Source organism: Didymosphaeria variabile (genome assembly GCF_027946475.1).
Source record: "Didymosphaeria variabile strain IMI 356815 chromosome Unknown scaffold_1, whole genome shotgun sequence".
In the NCBI taxonomy this organism is placed as follows: domain Eukaryota; kingdom Fungi; phylum Ascomycota; class Dothideomycetes; order Pleosporales; family Didymosphaeriaceae; genus Didymosphaeria; species Didymosphaeria variabile.
Genome location: NW_026611620.1, coordinates 1479917 through 1499248, shown reverse-complemented (window position 1 = coordinate 1499248; position 19332 = coordinate 1479917). Strand labels below are relative to the sequence as shown.

At 51.1% G+C, this 19332-nt stretch overlaps 7 protein-coding genes across 7 annotated transcripts; 3 read left to right on the top strand and 4 right to left on the bottom strand.

The window, feature by feature from the left end:
• Positions 1-183: 183 nt before the first annotated feature.
• On the bottom strand, positions 184-1298 carry N0V89_000485 (uncharacterized protein; the record flags this gene model as incomplete). Its single annotated transcript, XM_056209306.1, has 3 exons — positions 184-450; positions 513-723; positions 844-1298. 3 exons carry the CDS (start codon positions 1296-1298, stop codon positions 184-186), a joined length of 933 nt encoding a protein of 310 aa, XP_056076128.1.
• Positions 1299-1987: 689 nt separating this feature from the next.
• N0V89_000484 (uncharacterized protein) lies at positions 1988-2647 on the bottom strand (the record flags this gene model as incomplete). The annotated part of the gene is made up of 2 exons (XM_056209305.1): positions 1988-2475; positions 2530-2647. The coding sequence occupies 2 exons, from the start codon at positions 2645-2647 to the stop codon at positions 1988-1990; spliced, it is 606 nt and encodes a 201-aa protein (XP_056076127.1).
• Positions 2648-3742: 1095 nt separating this feature from the next.
• On the top strand, positions 3743-5326 carry MSS51 (translational activator for mitochondrial COX1; the record flags this gene model as incomplete). Its single annotated transcript, XM_056209304.1, has 2 exons — positions 3743-4565; positions 4611-5326. 2 exons carry the CDS (start codon positions 3743-3745, stop codon positions 5324-5326), a joined length of 1539 nt encoding a protein of 512 aa, XP_056076126.1.
• Positions 5327-6110: 784 nt separating this feature from the next.
• N0V89_000482 (uncharacterized protein) lies at positions 6111-6764 on the bottom strand (the record flags this gene model as incomplete). The annotated part of the gene is made up of 2 exons (XM_056209303.1): positions 6111-6410; positions 6495-6764. The coding sequence occupies 2 exons, from the start codon at positions 6762-6764 to the stop codon at positions 6111-6113; spliced, it is 570 nt and encodes a 189-aa protein (XP_056076125.1).
• Positions 6765-7262: 498 nt separating this feature from the next.
• N0V89_000481 (uncharacterized protein) lies at positions 7263-9407 on the top strand (the record flags this gene model as incomplete). Its single annotated transcript, XM_056209302.1, has 3 exons — positions 7263-7561; positions 8187-9270; positions 9294-9407. 3 exons carry the CDS (start codon positions 7263-7265, stop codon positions 9405-9407), a joined length of 1497 nt encoding a protein of 498 aa, XP_056076124.1.
• A 4189-nt stretch (positions 9408-13596) lies between these two features.
• On the bottom strand, positions 13597-15910 carry BCL3 (B-cell lymphoma 3 protein; the record flags this gene model as incomplete). Its single annotated transcript, XM_056209301.1, has 2 exons — positions 13597-15436; positions 15492-15910. The coding sequence occupies 2 exons, from the start codon at positions 15908-15910 to the stop codon at positions 13597-13599; spliced, it is 2259 nt and encodes a 752-aa protein (XP_056076123.1).
• A 1413-nt stretch (positions 15911-17323) lies between these two features.
• On the top strand, positions 17324-19209 carry N0V89_000479 (uncharacterized protein; the record flags this gene model as incomplete). The annotated part of the gene is made up of 8 exons (XM_056209300.1): positions 17324-17345; positions 17396-17437; positions 17493-17500; positions 17888-18306; positions 18360-18547; positions 18720-18834; positions 18886-18971; positions 19022-19209. 8 exons carry the CDS (start codon positions 17324-17326, stop codon positions 19207-19209), a joined length of 1068 nt encoding a protein of 355 aa, XP_056076122.1.
• Between the last annotated feature and the right edge of the window lie 123 nt (positions 19210-19332).

Genomic DNA, 19332 nt, shown 5'->3' with positions numbered 1-19332 from the left:
GAATGAGGACGCATAAGTCGAGAAGACGTAGTATTCGCTCCGGAAGGGATGGAAGCCTATCGGCTGGTGGTAAGTGAAGGGAGACGGACGTAAATAGCTTTCGTTCTATTTGGGGAATATGTTACCGTCTATACTTACTGCATGCCTTTTTGTATTAGTAGCTCTTTCCACTACAGATTCTATTTAATGCGTAAACAATGTCTCAGGTGCTTTGTAGTCTTCAAACACAGCCCCACTCATTTCATACTCGTAATCCAAGTCCGGCTGCAACTCCCAATACAGCGCCTCCGGGTCACTCCCCATTTTAAACGTGTACGCTGCTGCCTCGTCATCTACGATGATCTTGGGAATGCCGTTGGCGGCAGCGGCTTCAACGCGGAGTTGCACATCACAGGACTTTTCCATGAGGGTGTAGAGGTAGGCTGCTTCGTCGACAGTGGAGCCTACGGTCTGGGTTTGTTAGCACATCAACGTTCTGAGAATTAGCAGGAAAGGGAATGGGAGCGGCGTACCAATAACCCGTGATTTCTTAGGATGAGGCCTTTTCCTTTCGGCCCGAGGGCGGCAGCGAGTTTTTTGCCTTCTTCTTCGCTTAAGACCACGCCACCGAAGTCCTCATAGACTGCTTGAGCTTCGCCATAGAAGTATGTGACGTCTTGATTGATCATCTCGAGTCTTTTGCCGAAGGCGCTCCACGCTTTGCCTGCAACGCCGTGGCAGTGGCTAGAAACGAATTAGCTGGCATCTGAGTAGCGGAGATTGGTAGCTGTTCATGCCCTCCTGGATATCGGGGGTATTTCCTTCCCGTGATGAGCTTGAACCTCCACAGCCACCTGTACTCACCATGCAGCATCCACATCCGGCCTCGCCTTGTGCACCGCACTATGAATCAAAAATCCCGCCGCATTCGCCGGCCTGCTTTGGTTCCCACCGACAACCTTTCCATCATAATCTACCAACACCATATCACTCGCCTTCAGCAGGCCAAAGTGCCGGCCTAGAGGGTTCGTCCAGAATGTATGCGGGTACTCAGGGTCGCGCACGCTAATGTGGCCCGACATGCCCTCCGTGAAACCCTTGCGCGCGAACACGCGGAAGGCGCCCGCCATGTGTGCGAGAATCCATGCGCGGTGTTTGTCGTAGGAGGAGAAGAGCGGAATGCCGGGAAGACAGACACCTTGTGAGATGGCTTGGAGGGCGGTTTTCTCCTTAGTGGGGTCGTCTTTGGACTTTGGTATCACCTGTTTGGTCTTTGGTGTAGGGACGATCTCGCTGGTAGTGATTGCGGATGGGGCCATTGTGTGAACTAGATTACTGAATCTTATAGAACGCACAGTTGTAATGAGAGTTTAGGTTGCGGTGAGGTCGGTTATTACGGTTGCCAGATCTAGTGTCGCCCGTCGGGAAAGATAAGCAACGCCCTTTAGTCGACAATTGTGGGCCGTGAGGATGCCCTAAAGATGGTCATCTCCGCGTTTAGCACCATAGCGTGGGGTGGCTTTCAAAAGTGGTGTCGTCGAGAGGTTGGAATAACCTGCCACGGTTAGTGCGGGGCAAGAACGCAGGCAAAGGATCTGAACGACTGGTTGTCTAGTGGCGTGCGCGAAACAATTGCATGTATGTAAGGTTGAACGCTGTGGTCAAGAGATGTTAGAAGCCCGTGCAACGTGGACAAGTTCATAGTAAGTGGGTTATTGTTATGTGAAACAGTGGCCCTTAGGAATTCAGTGCGTGGGGTATCTTGGTGTGAAGTTCGTCCCAGAGCCGATACGTTGGAAGTCAATTAAACCGGTAAACATAAGCCATGCCCGAAAATCTTTGCGCTGAATTAACAATGGCGGGCTAGTCATCGCGATGCAAGAGCTGGGTTCCCGTGACCTGAATTTTTTAATGTCTATCTTTCTTCTTAGCATAAACGGGCTAATAAAGATTCGGAGATCAGACATGGAGCACATTCAACTCGACAAAAGCGCCACACAACATCGCCTTACGGTTTATTCTCATTCGTGAGCAGCCTTTGGATCTTCCTATCCCGGTCTGCCTCCGATGTTGATGCGCCCAGCTCTCCTCGCTCATATTCTGTAGCCAACTCTTGCGGACATTCAGCATCCAGTTCCATATGTCGGTATGATTCCTTCTCGTAGGCCATGGGTGCTCCAGAGACCTCAGTTGCTTGGTTCTCTGCAGATGCAGGGAGTTCACCTGGATTATGAGGGTTTCGTGTCCGACGATGGAGGTATAGCAAGAAGCCCACCAAGCCTAGTGCAATGGCGACGACAGGAACGACAACGCCAGCGGCGATGGCAGCGGTGTTGTCTTGCCCCTCGGGCTCGGGAAACTCACTTGTCTGCGAGCTGGGATTGCCAGTTGGTGAGGCGGTTGACGAGGCGGTCGTTGTTGCGGGAGTTGATGCTGGAGAAGCGAAAATGCTTTGCATTGATGATGCTGAAGAAGTAGGCTCAAATGTTTCGGATTCTGCTATCCACTATGAGTTGGTATTGATATCTCCGGTCTCAACGCAACACCCACCTGTTGTGGTGACCTTCTCAAGATCTGCCAACTGACAATATTTGCTGAAAACTTCAAGAGCGCTGTTCTCTTGGCCGCGGGTTTTAGAGCAGGCCGAAGTTACCTTTGTGCTTATCATGCGACTGTAGTATGCGGAGGACTGGATGCAGAAACAGGCATATGAGGTCAACTTCGAATCGTCGCCGCAGCCGTACTGGCTAGGAGTCAATAATATAGTACCGACAAGCAGACGTAGAGACTTGCCTCCATGCTCCTCACGATCAAGGAAACTTGATGCTCTGCGCAAGACTGTAGAAGGTCATATTCCGGCACCGAATCGATGTAAACTTTGGTCGGGCCAGAAGCTGCCGCAAAGACGGCCAGGAACCAAACAATCAGACACGGAACTGGCGCGACATGCATCTTCAGGTCGCGAGGGAGGAGAAAATGGTATATCATGGTGAAGACAAAAAGCTGCGACCTGGTGAGGCAGGCTGAAGAGTTTGTTTGAAAAGCTTCTACGACCCCTGATGCATGGTAGGTGCTGCTGCAGACGGATTACGGAGTGCGCCTTTTGACCTGGGTCCGCTTCACAGTGGGACTAAGAAAGACAGATCCTCAGCCTGGTCTATCAGAATGCTTCTGAAGTCTGATATCGCGAAGAGAGCAGTGATCGCATCCGTATTGGCGGATGCCATGGTTGAGGTAAATGAGTCAAAGTCATATCAGGCTTCAAGTAGCGGTTTCATTTGTTGGTGTGCAAGATCACAACTGAGACATGGTATGTAAGGCTGAAGTTCTCGCAACGTGGAATTGCCTGATCCGGGGCTGAAGGGGCGAAGGCGGGAAGGCGCGGCTTCACAGTCGCGAACTTGGGCGAGCACCTTATCCGTCTTTTATGATTGGATCAAAGACTATAAAAACAGCTATTGGCAGTGCGTACCCTGAACGTGCGTTCGTATCGTCAAGGAAGGACAAAGTATGCGGAATTGAGATGGGTGTCAGGTATCACAGCTGGAAGACAGTCCGGAAGAGTGCAAAGAGCCCTTACGAGGACATGAGAATTGCGTGCACGTTACCAATGTGTTGTCTAAGGTATTTCGTGATACCTAGTTGGAGAGCATGACTTTGAGGGTTTCTCCGACCCTAGCGGCTTGGCAATGAGTGAACGATGATCCTATGCGCGCTGTATCGCGTCGAACACTCAGCATTGCCGGAGGCCCAATTGCCAATCATGCGGCGTTCATACACCTGCCACAGGTGTCTTTCGCTCATACAAGCCTCGCGGCCGCAATTGCGACCCTCGTCCGTACTGCGCCTCGCCCCCCAAAGTTTCTCGCAGCGAAATCACTCCACCTGCAAAGCTCCCGCACAACCCAAGCTCTCTCTACCAAAACGAAGCATCTCCACGACCCCGACTCGCAATTTCCAGGGCGCCTTCGAGCCTTACGAGTATGTCGACCCGGAAGGAATCCAACGAAAGCTCGTCCTCACCGAGGACAACCTCTTCCACTCATTTACACACTCGCCCATTCCCGAAATTCGAAAGCGCGCAGCTTTCATGCGACAACATGCATACTGTCCGCATCCAGACCACAAGCCTACAAGAGCTCCGAACAATCCCAATGATCTCGAGGCGCGCAAGGATTCTGAGTCTGGCACGCCGCCCGCTCACGTAAACTTCGAATGTCCCGATTGCGGAGTCCCGGTATACTGCTGTGAGGAGCACTGGGCAGACGATTACGAGGCACATTTGGAGGTGTGCGATGTCTTGCGACAGGCTAACGAGGATGACCACGACCTGCGAAGTGGTCGATTCTTCAAGGAGTTCCAGTTTGCAGAGCCGCAGATCGAGGAGATCTTGACCAACATGAGCAGCTGGGACACATACCTATACACACGAGACTATGATGCCCTGAACAAGGACCGGGAGATGCGCCAGGCTACGAAGCTCCTGACGTACCCAATGACCATCGCCAGTGTCATCAACGAGCTGAGCCCGTACAACATTCGAAAAGGTGGACGCATGACGCCTGAAGGCCTCAAGAGCTTTGGCGGTATGTATTGAACTTCCTCCGCGCTATTCGGTCTAACAGTGATAGCTCTGCGCCACACTCTCCATCCGCCTAGAACCGGTGGAGGCGACACCTGGAAGAACGCCCGTCTCGCGCCGCCTTCAGTCCGGCTCTTCATCCTCGGCGCACGAGCCGAATCCTCCCTTCCGCGAGACACATGGATGCAACTAGCATACCTCTTCCACCGCGTACAGTTCTCGCTCCACTTCATTGGCCCGGAGAGCATGGCAAACCGCGAAAACGAGTTTCCGCTTCCCGAGCGCACGCCCATGAACCCCTTCGGCGCCGTAGTAGAAGACCGCATCTCCAACGCTATGAAGATCAGCACCTTCGTAGATTACTACCACAACATGCACAAGACTGGCCACTTCTACCCTTACGACCCGTACTTTGACTGCTTCGTATGCTTCCACCCGGGCTTCGGCAACCCGGCCTCGATGCATGAATGGGAGGAGACAATTCCGCTACTCTTAGAGACCAAGGTACCCATTATCGCTACAGCCTACTCGCCAAACGACCTGCAACAGGACGTCGAGTATCTTGACAAACGTTATGGCAGCGAGATGGACGTTTTGCTTCACCCTGGCGAGAACATCTTCAGGAGCTTGAGATGGGATCTCAACGATATGGATCCGCATGACGTAACGTGCAGCAACTGGGGCCTATATGCGTTCAGAGGAAAGCGGTACGAAGCGACGAAGAAGGAAAAGGAAGAGGAGGTACACAGCGAGCGCACTGAGTAGATCCCTCTACGTGTACAAAGTCTTGTAAATATGCTTGTAGAATGTACAGTATTGTAACTGTAGGGACTTGTTTCCGAAATGATGTTGGTGAGTTGATGCTGTTTGGAGACACCTGCCGTGGACTGTGGCACGAAAGAATTGAAGAGCAGTCACCGCATGACGCATCGACACCCTGCCTGCCTCATTCCTCCTCTTGTGGCCAACTTTGTGTATTCTCAGCGGATACGTCGATGCATAAATTCAACCCTACATCGCTCAGTGGTCGCGGGGACAGTTCCAGCATCGTGCCACGACGGCTGTATACCTTGAACAAACGAACGGCAGCTGGGGTTGAATTGACTTTGATTCAGTGCGGTATGCTCACTGAAACCAAGGTTTCGCGCGTCAAGGCAATGTCGATTGCAATTGCTGTTCTCAGCATCACCATTCGCCGAAGCTTCCTTCAGCGTCACTAGAAATCTACCAGCGAATGGATTCACTTTCAAACGAAGCTAGAAGTTAGAGCTGCTTCGCAATCAATAAGGCCGTTGACTTTATTGCGCAAACCCAAAATCAGGTTGTGTTCGTATGAGGTTATCTTACTTTACTGTTGAACAGGGATTAGAGGTATAATCGACCGCGCAGTTTTCACGATTCTGCGGAAAGTGACACATAATTTGATATGTTATTCGGTGAATGTACGACAGCTTCAGAAGGCGAAGCTTCTTTCTCGTAGCTTTAGTCTGATCAGCTGGTCCATAGGGGAGTTTCAACTCATAACCCCTTTCGCCCACCGTTTGTGCACTCATGCCGTCTTCTGCTCTGCCTTCGCCTTCTCCTCCATCTTCCGCCTCGCCGCAAGGATCATCTCTTCCCTTCTCCTCTGTAAATTTACTTGCCGCTCGTTCTTATCCTGAGACCACGCCTTGGATTTCGGCTGTTCTACCGCAGTCGACTCGGCTGATGGACCGACCTTAGATGCGAGATTGTACCGTGTTATCAGGTCCGGCTGCGCAGGCTTCGCTGGCTGTCGGTTTGCTGTCTGTCGCTGTGCGCCGGATGGTGTACCTGTTCGCGAGGGCGGGAGTTGGAATGACGTCGGAGGCTACCCATGATCAGCATAATATCCTTCACAATTTAACCCTCCTCCGAGATTCCCTCTATTGCCCCCAGAAGTTGATGATCTTACCTGCTCCAGCGCTCTTCCCCCAAGCACCGTCTCGGTAATCGCCTGCGCATTGCCCCCGTTCCTACTCAAGTTCCAGGCAACTGTCCGCCGGTCCAGCTGTGGGAACATCTGCACCAGATGGTCTATTTGCGCGGGGTTTATTCTGGTGGCGCGGTTTCCGGCAGACGTAGGGGTGCCGGCGGGGGCAGGCTTGAGGAACCATCGTACGACGAGGACGGTTACGGCAAGGAATACGATAATTTGTGGTATGTTTAGAGTCTGCTCGGCCATGGTGGTGGTACGGTTGGATGTGTCCAGTTGTGTAGTGGCAACGGTGGGAGCCACCAGCAGGTGGGATTTACAGCGGCGAGGATGATTTGCGGCTGTGCCGGGGGATTTTCCTATGGCGATTCGGGGCGTTTATCCAAGGTCGCGTGAGGATGTTGAGTTTGGCTTGCGTAAGTGGTGAGTGATCATGTTGCACACAAACAGGCGGGAGCTGCGATTATCTCGGAACGCCTCGGTCAACAAACCGAACCATCGCCGTGAACGCACGCCCCTTTCCCTGACCTTGAACCTCCATGACCCGCATGCTCCTCCGACGCTCTCCTCACGTCGCGTACGCACCGCAGTTGCTCACGCCGAAGTATTGCTTGAGGCTTCCGCTCCTTACACCATGCTATAGATTGTAATTCTTGTGATACCCTAAGTTTTGTTCGTAATATTCGGCTATACATATACACAATTCACCGTAGCGCGCGCGACTCACTGCGCGATACACGCGCCGCAATGGTCACCAATCTGGAGGAATCGAAAGTGCCGGGGCCTGCGCATGGAGCGCAAGACAGTGCATATAACGCGCCAGACTGGGAAGTGCCGGAAGCAAGTACAACGAGGAGGAAGGGACTCCGCCTTGGATCGACATCCAGGCGCTGGGCCGTTGCCGACCGCTTCGACAGAGTACTGCCTCCATACAAGCGCTACATAGGCCTCAAACGACGCGCATTCCTTCTCGCCGTTGCAGCTGTATTACTCGCAATCATTGCGCTCGCCGTAGGCCTCGGAGTTGGCCTGGGCAAGAAGCACAAGTGAGCCAATACTCAATCCGAATACTCTTCCCAGTCGCTGACTCGAGTGTTTGAAGGGACCAGAATCTCCCGCTACCTAATAATTCGCAAACCTTCACCGGTGACTTGACATACTACAGCCCCGCGCTAGGCGCATGCGGCGTCGAAAGCAACGACGACTCCCCCATCGTCTCTATATCACATTTCACCTTTGACGCAGTACAGACTGGCAGCGACCCGAATCAGAACCCGCTTTGTGGGAAGAAGATTAGGGCTAAGCGGACAAGGGAGGATGGGAAGACGGTTAGCATTGATGTGACTGTTGTGGATCGCTGTGAGTCTTTCTTTGTGATTAAGATCGACTTGAGGGCATTTGACTAACAAGAGATAGGTACTGGGTGTCAACCCACTGATATTGATGTTAGTCCTGCTATGTTTGATAAGTTGGCGGATCATGGATTGGGAAGGGTGGATGTGACGTGGGCGTGGTTGCCCTAGCTGCGCTGTTGCGCTGAGTCACTGTGGCATCCTAGCCTTGCTGAGTTCGATATTTTCCCAGTCCTTCATCATGAAATTTTGGTCCATTGAGTCTTACATTTGGCGAAGAGATTGTTCAGTATCACTTCATAGACTACAGCACTCACAGCAACACTGGAATCTATAAATGTCTCCTCGTGGCCTTTACATGGAGCCTTCGTGGAAACTTCAAGGAGACCGTTAGCTACATCGAAAGAACCGCACGACGCATGAACCACATAGATTGTCCAGAGCCAAACACGATCAAATCCGCCGGCGGGTCCGTCAACAAACAGAACATAGGTTTCAACAAGATGACCCAGGGAAGCACGATAACTCCATTGCAGGACATTTCGCCAAAGTTCAAAGAAGCAGAGCTGAAACGAGCTGCTCGGCAACAGGAACGACACACTCCGGACTACCTCAAGGAACATACCCAAAATCGCTCGCGCAGGCGCAGTGAAGCGCTGTGTTCGAGTCCTCCGATGTCACCTATGGTTGATGATCCTTCACTATCTGGGAAACAGCGCTTCGGTCGGGCCTCAAATCCAGGAGAGTATGGACCCCGCTTCAATGAGTACTCTGATCGAAGTCACGCCGCTGGAGTCTATGAGAACCATCCGACAGAAGTCCATGAGGTCCCTGATCACATGGCTTCCTTCGGCACACTTCACCACAGAAGGTTCATCGACGTCGGCCTGAGCGACGAGAAAACCGCGCCCGCGCCTGGAGAGCATCTCGACCATCATAATGACCGGAACTTGCCGCCAATACCGCCACCTGTTTTACCCGAGCCTCGCACAACTTGGACCCCTCAAGCACAACACCATCCATACCTACACGACACGCCCTACCGAGCCTCCAAACCCAACCTCAGCCCCTCTTTTCTGCACAACACCTTCTCCAAAATCCGAGGAGACCCCAAGACTACCTTTCTGTATCTTGTTCTCGTTATCCTTTCCACCTTCCTCATCTACGCAATCGTCTACGCAATTATAAGACTCCTCCCACTTTACGACAACCTGCGCGACTTGAAGGACAAACTAGCCTCAATCGACGCCTTCAAAGACAAGGTTGCCGCCAAGTTAGGAGCTTGGTTAGACGACGGAAAAGACTTGGCCAAGAACGTAAAGGACCAGGCGAAAATATATGCCGATACAGTGGTGGATGAGGCGAATAAAGTGCTGGGCAAGTTCGGAAAAAAGCTGGACCATGTTGGTGTTGAGAAGAGGAACAGTGTGGCGAGTTCGGTAGGAGCGACGACGACAGCGGTGCTGTCTCGGTCTTCAACCGCGTTACCGAGCACCTTATTACCGAGCTCATTAAAGACACGCGAGGCGTTGAGGTCTGAGCTGCATGAAAATAAGGTTACGACGAGATCCAAGAAACAAGAGCTAGAAGCAGGCGGCTGCGGAGGGCGGAATTGTACAAGCTTTGCGCTTGGGCGGAGGAACTATCTGCCTTGGCCAATTGTCATGGTCGGAAGCCTGGTCGGACTTGTGTGCGGCAGCCCGATCGGGTGCTCGACGTCGACAGTGACCACGACATACACCCTCTATCCCACACCTTCGATCCACCCCCGAACGTTTGACTTCCAAGACTTCGATTCCATAAGCAACGTAGCCGAGCTGTCAGCCTGTCTAACCGATGAGAGCGCCAAAATTGATTCGACGCTCAGTGAAGATTCTAAGGCGAGTGGGACTTCCGCAGTTGGGGCGACACCTTCTGCCGAGACAATAGAGGCGCGTGATGACGGGTCCCTGTGTAGTCTTGAGCTGTCGGTGATTGGTGAGTGTTGTGATGATTTACCAACTTTCTTTGAGCAGGTAGTGTGCTACGATCACTTCCGCGAGACAATGCAATTGTCAGGACCGGAAGCTGTCTGAGATATTCAGACAGCGAATCGTCTATCCAATTAACTATTACTTGCTCCATACCTTGCCAATATCTACGTTGCTACGTGACAAGAAACCTAACAGCAATAGTGTTAAAAACATTTCCTACCGTGCAATGCTGAACTTGACCGGCACGATTACGCTGGTGTACTTCACATGCGTGATGGCAGCAATGTCTTCGTGATACCGTATGTGCCCTCATCATTGAATTATTGATTATAAGCCATGCGTTTTACGGTCCTCTCTATCCATGAGATCCGCGAGCCCTCCTCCCACGACTATTTCCAACAGTGGACTGCGATAGCCGCGTCCCATTCTGAGAGCGAACAATCGCACAGCCCAGATGCCAAGGCCAACAGCTGATCCGATTGCTATGTGCTGACGGACTTCCGTTTCACCTCGTCTCCTTTCTCGATCGTGACTCCAGCGGGGAATGAAATTGCGGTATTCGAGCCCCGCGGCCTGACAGGCAAGGACTGTTGCCGGTAACAGGAATGCAGTATATTGTAGGGCTGATAATGTCCTCGCGTTGCGAAAGATGGATGCCGGAACAGTCCAGCCCAGATTGTGCAACTGACTTAGATGCGCCACACCGCCAGCTCCACAGACAAAAGGCACCGCGTCCACGATTGCAGCGGCAAGATCTAGCCCAGGCCGTTGCGGAATGACGATATCGGACTTTGCGCTGTCGTATCCAGGTCTTGGACGCCAGTCATTGTCTGATGGTGTCTTCGTTTTCCAGAATAGGACATGTTCGAGATTCATCTCGGACTCAATGGCAATATCGGGTATCTTGACTCCTGTAACGTAAGAGAAGATACGTTTTAACAAGTCTGCATAGGTAATTCTTTCAGTCGTATATGTCAAGACAGAATATGCAGGCTTCCGTGAAAGGTTGAAACTGTTGTAAGCAGAGTCGTGAGTTCCTAAAGTCAACGGGTCACTGTTGCCAACCTGGGCCTAGCGTAAAATTGGCGGCTTGCGTTCACACTGCGCTAAATAGTACAGTAGCTAAGTGTTAAGCCAGCCAGCACATTGCCGAAATCGAAGTTGTCTACTTCTACTAAATACTACCATACGGGTCCCTCTCCAGACTCCCAGCCAAAATCCCCTCCTATTTTAATCCTCACAAATCTTCCCAGTTCACTCCACAAAAATCGCTCGGTTTCACGTTCCTGTATCCTCAGCATTCTTCCGCAATTTGTTCTATGACTTTCGACTTGGGAGGAAAAGACCTAAATACAGATAGAATACCCGAGTTGCTACGTAAGGTCAATACTAGCGGAGTGATTTTTGATGTTACCGCCGTTGGAAAGAGACTTCTCAGCTGTCCCTAAGAAAACCATGCTTCGAAGCTGTGTGATCTCAAAGTGCTATATGAATGTAAGTACTTAAGTCCTTCGAAGTGCAATGCATCGATTTTTCGTAAAGATGGGGGAGATCGATCTCCTCACGGATCGATGATTGTAGTATGCTGCAAGATCCTAGATAAAATCGTACCTATGGTAGTAAACCCTCGGTGTCCGCCTGCCTTCCAACCTTGTAGAACTGCTAGTAACGTACTGGTAGCCAGCTCGACCGTCCTAACCTTCTGCAAAATCCATACGCTCCCGTGCCGTGCTACGTTCAAGGACACAACAATCAACGTCGTACATACTCAATCGGATCGGACCGACAAAGGCCATAGTTCACGCCAAAGTAAGCCCTAACCAATCAACTCCCACTCGCATACCCCCGCCTCGAAGCAGCATACACACGCGACTCAACCGTGCCGCTACCTTCCCGCGGCACCACTTTTAGCTTCCCGCGGGATCATTTCTCCTCACCTTTCGCATATGCCATCCTCTCTGACTACAATACCAGGCCAATGGTTTTCACATAATCCTACCCATCAGACATGCCTAGACAAGGAAGCAGAAGCCTGGCGAATGGCATTAGGACGGTAAAGCAACTGTCAGCTGAGAACAGTCCGTGGCTGCGCAGATACGCTTGGTATGCGGAGACCCGCGGGGATGGGGACAGGCCGTTGTGCGATAATAAGAAGCAGAGCTCTGCTTCAGCGCTGCCCTTTCATACAACAATCTTCTGATCTTGAACACTCAATTTTGATCACAATACTACTACGCGCTCAACAGCCCCAGCGCCACAACTGAATACACGTGACTGCTTTCATTCATAGTACATCACACCACACCGATCCAACCTCCACATCTCCACCATAAAGCCTATTTACCCACCATGTCTGCCACAACACGCACTCTCGAAACCATGATCCTACAAGCCCACCGTGCAAAAGGCATCCGCTACCCGACCTCGTCTCAAAAGCAGTCCTTCAAGACATGGTACGCGTACGCTCTACGTAGAGGCGGGGCTGAGAAGGTCGAGCCGCAGGGTCTACTGGCATATAGCCGAAAGGCAAGGGATCTCACGCCCGCAGGCAGGACGTATCTATAGGTAAGTGTAATGTGAACGCTGAGTTGCAGATGGATGCTTATGTCACCAGTGAAGGTTGAAAGTGGTAAACTTCGAGGGGATTCGACGGCCACGTATGGGCAAGGTCAAAGTTTTGTAATTGGGTTATGCATATGTAGGACTACGATGTGGTATTGTATTGGTGTAGGCGTTTGGGCACGTAATTGGTCTGCTTCACTTCGTGGCCACAGAATGTACCTATATTTGCGAAGATCAAGGCAAGTGCAGCTGTCTGTTTCATATTCTTTAGTAGTAAACATACTCCTAATTAAGCTGCAATTGCCAGGCACCACGCTATCATCCCGCACCTACCTACACGTCTACATCATACCTCAGATTGTTTATTTGAGGTGTAGAGTAATATCATCATTCACACCTTCTACTTTGGTGTTTACTTTTTAAATTCCTGATTTTTGAGAACATTCGTTGAATCTCCATCCCCCTGGCGATGTTCCCAAGGGCAAGCCATCTGTACGCCTTCCGTCGCACCCTCCGTCTCTATCTAGGACGGTTTCACGGGGTCATTACCTTGTGTAGCAAACTGAGCTTCTTTTGCGATGTCAACCGCAACGACCTCGACTCATTTCATGCGAATTTTCAGAGGAGGGAAGAGTTGATACTTGCAGCGAGGTAGAAATTGGAGGAGAAGGCAAAGGCAGGATAGAACGCGGCGTGATCGTGCGGCTGGTGGGTAAAGGGGTTAAAATTCAGGTTAGGGCAAAACTATGCTCTGCGACGACGCCTATGGTAGAGTGAAAACCTTCGCTATTCTCGACTGTACATGCTACAACATCTATATTGTCTACGGTGTAAGAACGCCGCTACGTCTCCGTCAGCCTACTCGGGTCCGCTGGGCTCATCATTCTACCGTTCACATAGCAACGTGGTAAGCGAGGAGTGTCCGCTGCATGGCCCCTACTGCACTAGAGTACTTCATATAGGTCTTATGTTGAAGAGACCATTGGTCGCTGGCCTTCCCCTCCAAAGAGTGCGCTTCTCTGATCCTTGTCATGGTCGCACTGCGGCGCTTTTGGGCCTACTCTTGATTCCAGTCTCAAACCTCGTTCCGATCGTGCGAGTATGTCTGTCGTCTTGCGAGTCGGCCAACAATAAGCTAGCTTTTTCATGAGTTTTCTTTTTGCAGGACTACTGTCCGCATCAAGCTTCGCGATCTCATCCCGGGTCGCGAGCCTGATACTTCTCGAGCAGGTTACGTATATCTCTCGATGCAGACCGCGGCACATCGTCCATGTTGATCCTGGCACCCAACTTCAACAGCGTCTTGACGAAGGTGTACTTGTCTTCGTTGACCGCAATCCAAAGCGGCGTCCGCCCTGGCCCACTCTTATCCTTGATGTTCCAGTCCGCTCCTGCACGGATAAGTCTTTTGGCGCAACCAAGGTTGTTTTGCTTGACGCAGTGATGCAGAGCGGTTAAACCGGAAGCATTCGTCGCGTCGATGTGTACACCATTAACATCGAGGAGACGTTGAACAATGTGTTCGTTGCGTGTTCCCGTTGCCATGTGCAGGGCCGTCAGGCCCCTTTCACCTACGACGTTAACGTCCGCGTGCTCAACGAGCAAGAAGTTTACCACCGCTGCGCTGTCGATCTTGACGGCATGCATGAGTGGCGTGAAGTGGTTTGGATCAAGCCAATCAATGTTGGCGCCATGGTCTAGCATCAATCTACAGTAGTCAAGCCTCTGTTTCTTGACGGCGTACACGAGAAGCGCGTCTCTGCTGACCTCGAGTCGAAGCAGTTTGTCGACAATGAGGCCGCACCTCTCTCCTTGCTTGCAATGCTTGCAGTCCATCGCGAGCATTGTCACGGATTTCCCGCCACTAGTTTCTTCCAGCTCTTTCAAGCTCATTCTACCCATTATAGCGACCACATCGTCGAAATGAGTGTTGTGGTCTCGAACGGCATCGGCCAGACTTGAATGGACGCTGGGAACTAGGGAGCGAGACATAGACGAGTTGCTTGTTGAAGGAATTGTGAGCAATGGATTTTGGCGGTGTCCGTGGTCCAACAGGTATAGATCCCTGTAAGTCTCAGCGTAGATAGACTTATCTCGGAATCTATTATAGACACCGAAAAGAAGAGATGCGGTCTGCTTGCAACTGTCATCATGCATGCCGTATAGCTCTCGTCTGATTCGGAAGGCACGTTTGGCATGCTTCTCGGCTTCTCGGAGGCGGTTCCAATAGACATTTTGGCCGTCTGACGATGTATCCGGTGGGATTTTACTGTCGTCAAATTGCTTCAGTAGAAGCTCTGCCATCTCATGACTGAAGTCGGCTTCGTGAACCATGTCCTCCCCACCCTCTAATACAACGCTCTGTCTGACAAGGCCAGGTTCATACGCGAGGGGTGCTCTCCGCGAATAATTCTCTTCCAGAACCTGTCTTGCATCTTCGTACCGACCCAGCTCCTGGTAGATCTTTTTCAACTTCATCCGCATCTCATGGTATGTTTCGAAAGGAACGTTATAAACGTCATGAAGTTCCTTGAAGCATTTGATCGACTCGAGTTGATAGCATCGGGCGTCTTTGTAGTTTTCATGCTCAAGGTCGAGTTCAGCTTGTATTTTGAAACGCTGAGCAAGCTCTTGGAGCGGCTCAATATGCGTAATGTCTTGAACCGAGCCATCGGGAGAATGTTCTGTGTCGAGGTCTGGGTGTGTCGGCGAAGGCTCACTTTGCAGATGTTCATGGGCTAGAGAGCGAGCCGAGTACTTTTGAGGGTTCGAAAAGGAAGCCTGAACATCTATAACTATGCTGTTCAAGTGGGTGCTGAGAGTATCGAGCTTATCGTCGCTGTCGATAAGAGTCTCTTGCGACGGTACAGATGCTGTGTGACCGAAACGTGCCTGCTGTTGCTGCGTGAATCGATCGTTGATTTCTTTGATGTTTTGAAGAATGGCATTGATCTTGTCCTCTTGAGAGTCTCTCATGCCACGAAGATCCGCATGCATGGAGTTCTGTGACACAGCCAACTGTCGTTGAGAAATGCTAATATTGTTGTCAGACTAGGTTGAAACGCTTTATAGACTGCCGTCCTACTCACAGGATGAAAAGCAGCTTGAGCCTGTCCAAAGCCTGGATGTACGTCCTCATGTCTTCGGCCCGCCGTGTAATATCCGCTGGGATGGCTGTAAGGGCCTTAGACCTCTTATGAAGTATCTCCTCGAGTCGGCTATCGAGCTTGACCAAGTTTTTGTGGTAAATCTTCAAGACCGATTCCATGTGTTGCCATAGAGCTGTTTCGGCGGTGGTTGGGGCGTGTTCATGGTACTGTTTACGGATATCCTCAAGGACGTCGGAAACACTGTTAATGGTTTCAGTGAGCACATCGACTCTTCTCTGTAGAGCGGCGAGGTCATGGTATGTCCTGCGGCCTTTTTCCAAGCGAGCTGAGCATTTCTTGGCCAGCTCGATGAGACTTGCGGCTACACCGACGGCTCCGAATATCTCGAGCCCCGACATGAAGAGCAGCAATCGGAGCGTCGGAATGCATATGGAAGACTGAGCACCGGTGGAGGATGAGAATGGGCGAGGCTAGCATCACTGAAGTTAAAGGTGGGCTGGTGTGGCGGCCGGAGGATGACGAGCAGACTCGAGACCACGCTGCGGAGGGGCGGGCTGAAGGGCTATGCATCGTATCTTGATGTGCGCACAGAATGAGGCAGACAGCACGGCTCAATGTTGGGTTGCATAACGACAGGTGTGGGTGAACAATGGGGCACCAATAGGGCTAGCTCATAATACCCGCACGTAACGCATTCAGGGAAAGTGACGGAGGCGGCGCGCTAACGGGCCCACAATTCGCCAAACGATGCTGGTCCCAGTGCACTCGGCACCTTCACCTCACCGATCATGTAATGTACGCAGCTTTGACCGGTGCTTTGTGATACCGTCCGTTATCACACAGTCACACACAGACCATGGTCTTGCATATCCGACCCCGCAATATGCTGTTGCCTTCTGATCACTTCACCCATGCCGATCCCGCCTCTCAGCCTGGTCCGGATACGGACGGGCACTTCTCTTATATCGCGCCGAAATCTTGTGCATCTGGGCTAGAGTTGCATCCTCTGATGATCTGTTTCCTTCAATATGGCGCCGCATCTGAATTACGAAACCAAAAATGAAGTGCCAGTGGCAGGGTCGGCACCGACTCACAACATACAAACGCCCACCCACCGTCGTCGCTCTACGTACGTAGACATTGACAATCCTCTACGTAATGTCGAAATAGCGCCTGCTGTCAAGCGTTTCGTGGCCATGACTAAACTCAACGACATCGCTGACCTCCTTCTTCGCGGTGCTTATCTTGCTGAGGATCCTGACGATTATGTCAACGTCGATGGGCTTTCTGAAACGGATCGAGCAGCCCTGAAATGGGAGTATGAGGAAAACAGGGCCTGGAAGATAATTGTCAGAGTACCAAATGCTCTCCGCACTATCATCATATCCTGCAGTTTAGCTGCCATCACTCAGTCCGTGGCTCCTTCTTGTTGCATGTCCAGCTACTAACCTGTGGTTATTGTAGAGGGTGGGATCAAGTATCCATGAGTGCAGCCAATCAATTCTGGCCGCCTGAACTTGGCCTTGATCTTGAAAGAAATCGCGACCTATGGCTTTTTGGCTTCATCAACGCTTGTTCTTTCCTCTTTGCAGGCCTTGTGTAAGGGATCCGCCCTCATATTCAACTTTTATCCGCCGCTGACTAGTGACACCAGAGGAACGTGGCTTAGCGATCCACTCAACGAGCACCTTATGGGACGACGCTCGGTGATATTCTTCTCCGGAATATTTTCTCTCCTCCCTATGGTCGGCGCTGCTGTGAGCCAGAACTGGTCTCAGATGTTAGCCTGCAGACTCTTACTCGGAATCGGCATGGGCTGTAAAGCTGCTGTTGGTGAGCTTTTCCTGGTATACGTAGGGAATTTCGGGCTGATTGGTTCGCAGTGCCTATATACGCGGCCGAGACTGCCCCAACGAACATTCGAGGTACGTTTTCCAACGATATCGAGGAACGTTTCGGGAACATACTTTGCTGTTCTAGTAAATCAGGTATGAGTTAACATATGGCAGGGGGTGTCGTTATGAATTGGCAGTTATCCGTTGCCATCGGCGGCGTCCTGTGAGTGACAAGATTCCTCGTTGTTTCGAGTGCTTGGCCCGTACTCACCTACTTGCAGGGGAAGCTCATTTAATCTGGCACTTTTTGATATCGAAAAACTGAATTGGAGACTACAACTAGCCGTTGCGGCAATTCCAGCGATCCCATTGCTCTTTATGATTTACATTTGCCCCGGTTCGAATGCCCGTCCACGCCAATGGCGCCTCAGTTTTACTGCCACTAACTAGTACGCAGAATCACCAAGGTTCCTCATAAAGCGAAGAAAGTGGAAAAGAGCATTTGAATCATTAAGACGCCTCAATCATACTGATGTTCAGGCAGCACGAGAGCTGTTCATTATCCACGTTCAGAATGAGCTTACGAAGATCAGATGGTATGGTGGTGAGAGAGCCGATGAGCTGATCAACGAGCTCTTTCCATCTTCCGCTGATGCTGAGCTCTCTTCAACCACGCAAAATCTGAGCAAAGCGCCACTGTCACGCAAGTCCATGGTGAACGAGCATGTCAGCACTTATTTTAAACGACTTGCGAACCTCTTTAAAGTACCACGCATACGGAGGGCGACTACGGCAGCTGCGGTCGTCATGATCAGCCAACAGTTGTGTGGGATCAATGTGATTGGCTTTTACTCGGGGACTATACTTCCAGCTCCCGATTCAAGCAACCCTGAATCAGTCAAGAACAGTAACAGGAACGGGCTCTGGTTGGGATGGGGATCGTGGATGATTGGCATGCTGTATGACTTGCCAACCTCGCAATTGCCGTTTGACCCGAGCTGATATACTATAGCATGGCCGTTCCTGCATTCATGACGATCGATCGGTGGGGTCGCCGGACCTTATGTCTCTTCTCCACTCCCGTTCTGGGTCTATGTCTTTTTGCCGGAGGATTCTGCTTTTGGCTTAAGCCCGAGACGCCAGCTTACCTTGGAAGCTTGTTTTCCCTCATTTTCTTGTTCACGGCCTTCTATCCACCAGGTAAGATGAAGTCATGACAGTCCTCATCTGCATTGTGCAGTTGGCTAATGTGATTGCAGGTTTAGGCGTAGTGCCTTTCACTTACTCTGCGGAGGTATTTCCCACAGTCAATCGAGGCAAGGAAATCCTGTTATTCATTGCTTCAGGAACCTATCAGCTAACCAATTCATAGAAGCCGGCATGTCATTGGCAGTCTTCATCAACCTCTTCGGTGCCGGCATCCTCAGTTTGTTCATCCCTTTTCTCCAAGACAGTCTTGGACCTTTGGGATTGTTTGAGTTGTTTGCGTTCGTGGCTTCACTCTATCTCTATAGACGAATGATAGCTGACCTGTTTAGTGGTCTCAATGTAATAGCGTACATTCTGATCTTCGTTTTCGTCTATGAGACGAAGCAGGAGCGATTGGAAAAGCTCGACAGTATTTGTAAGTCAAAGTACTACAATGATGTACTACTCTTACTGATAGCCCTGTAGTCGACATTCCTGTTGCAGTACACTTGAAGTACCAGTTTACGGCCGTGATCCCATGGTGCATTAAAAACATGTTAAAGAAGCGACAGGAGCGGAGTACGTTGGACTCGCTGGTACTTTGGAACACAAAACGGCTGCATCATGTCTCATCTGATGATGAGAGCTCTATCACGTCTCGAGAGAGCGAGTGACTTTTAGCAAGGCAAGACTAGTTCGAAGCGAGGTCCTTCACGCTGTCTGTAGGAGTAAGTCAGCCACGTCCAGATTTCGGACCTTTGCCGCTCTTCTTCGTGAGAGTGCTCGAAATTTACGGC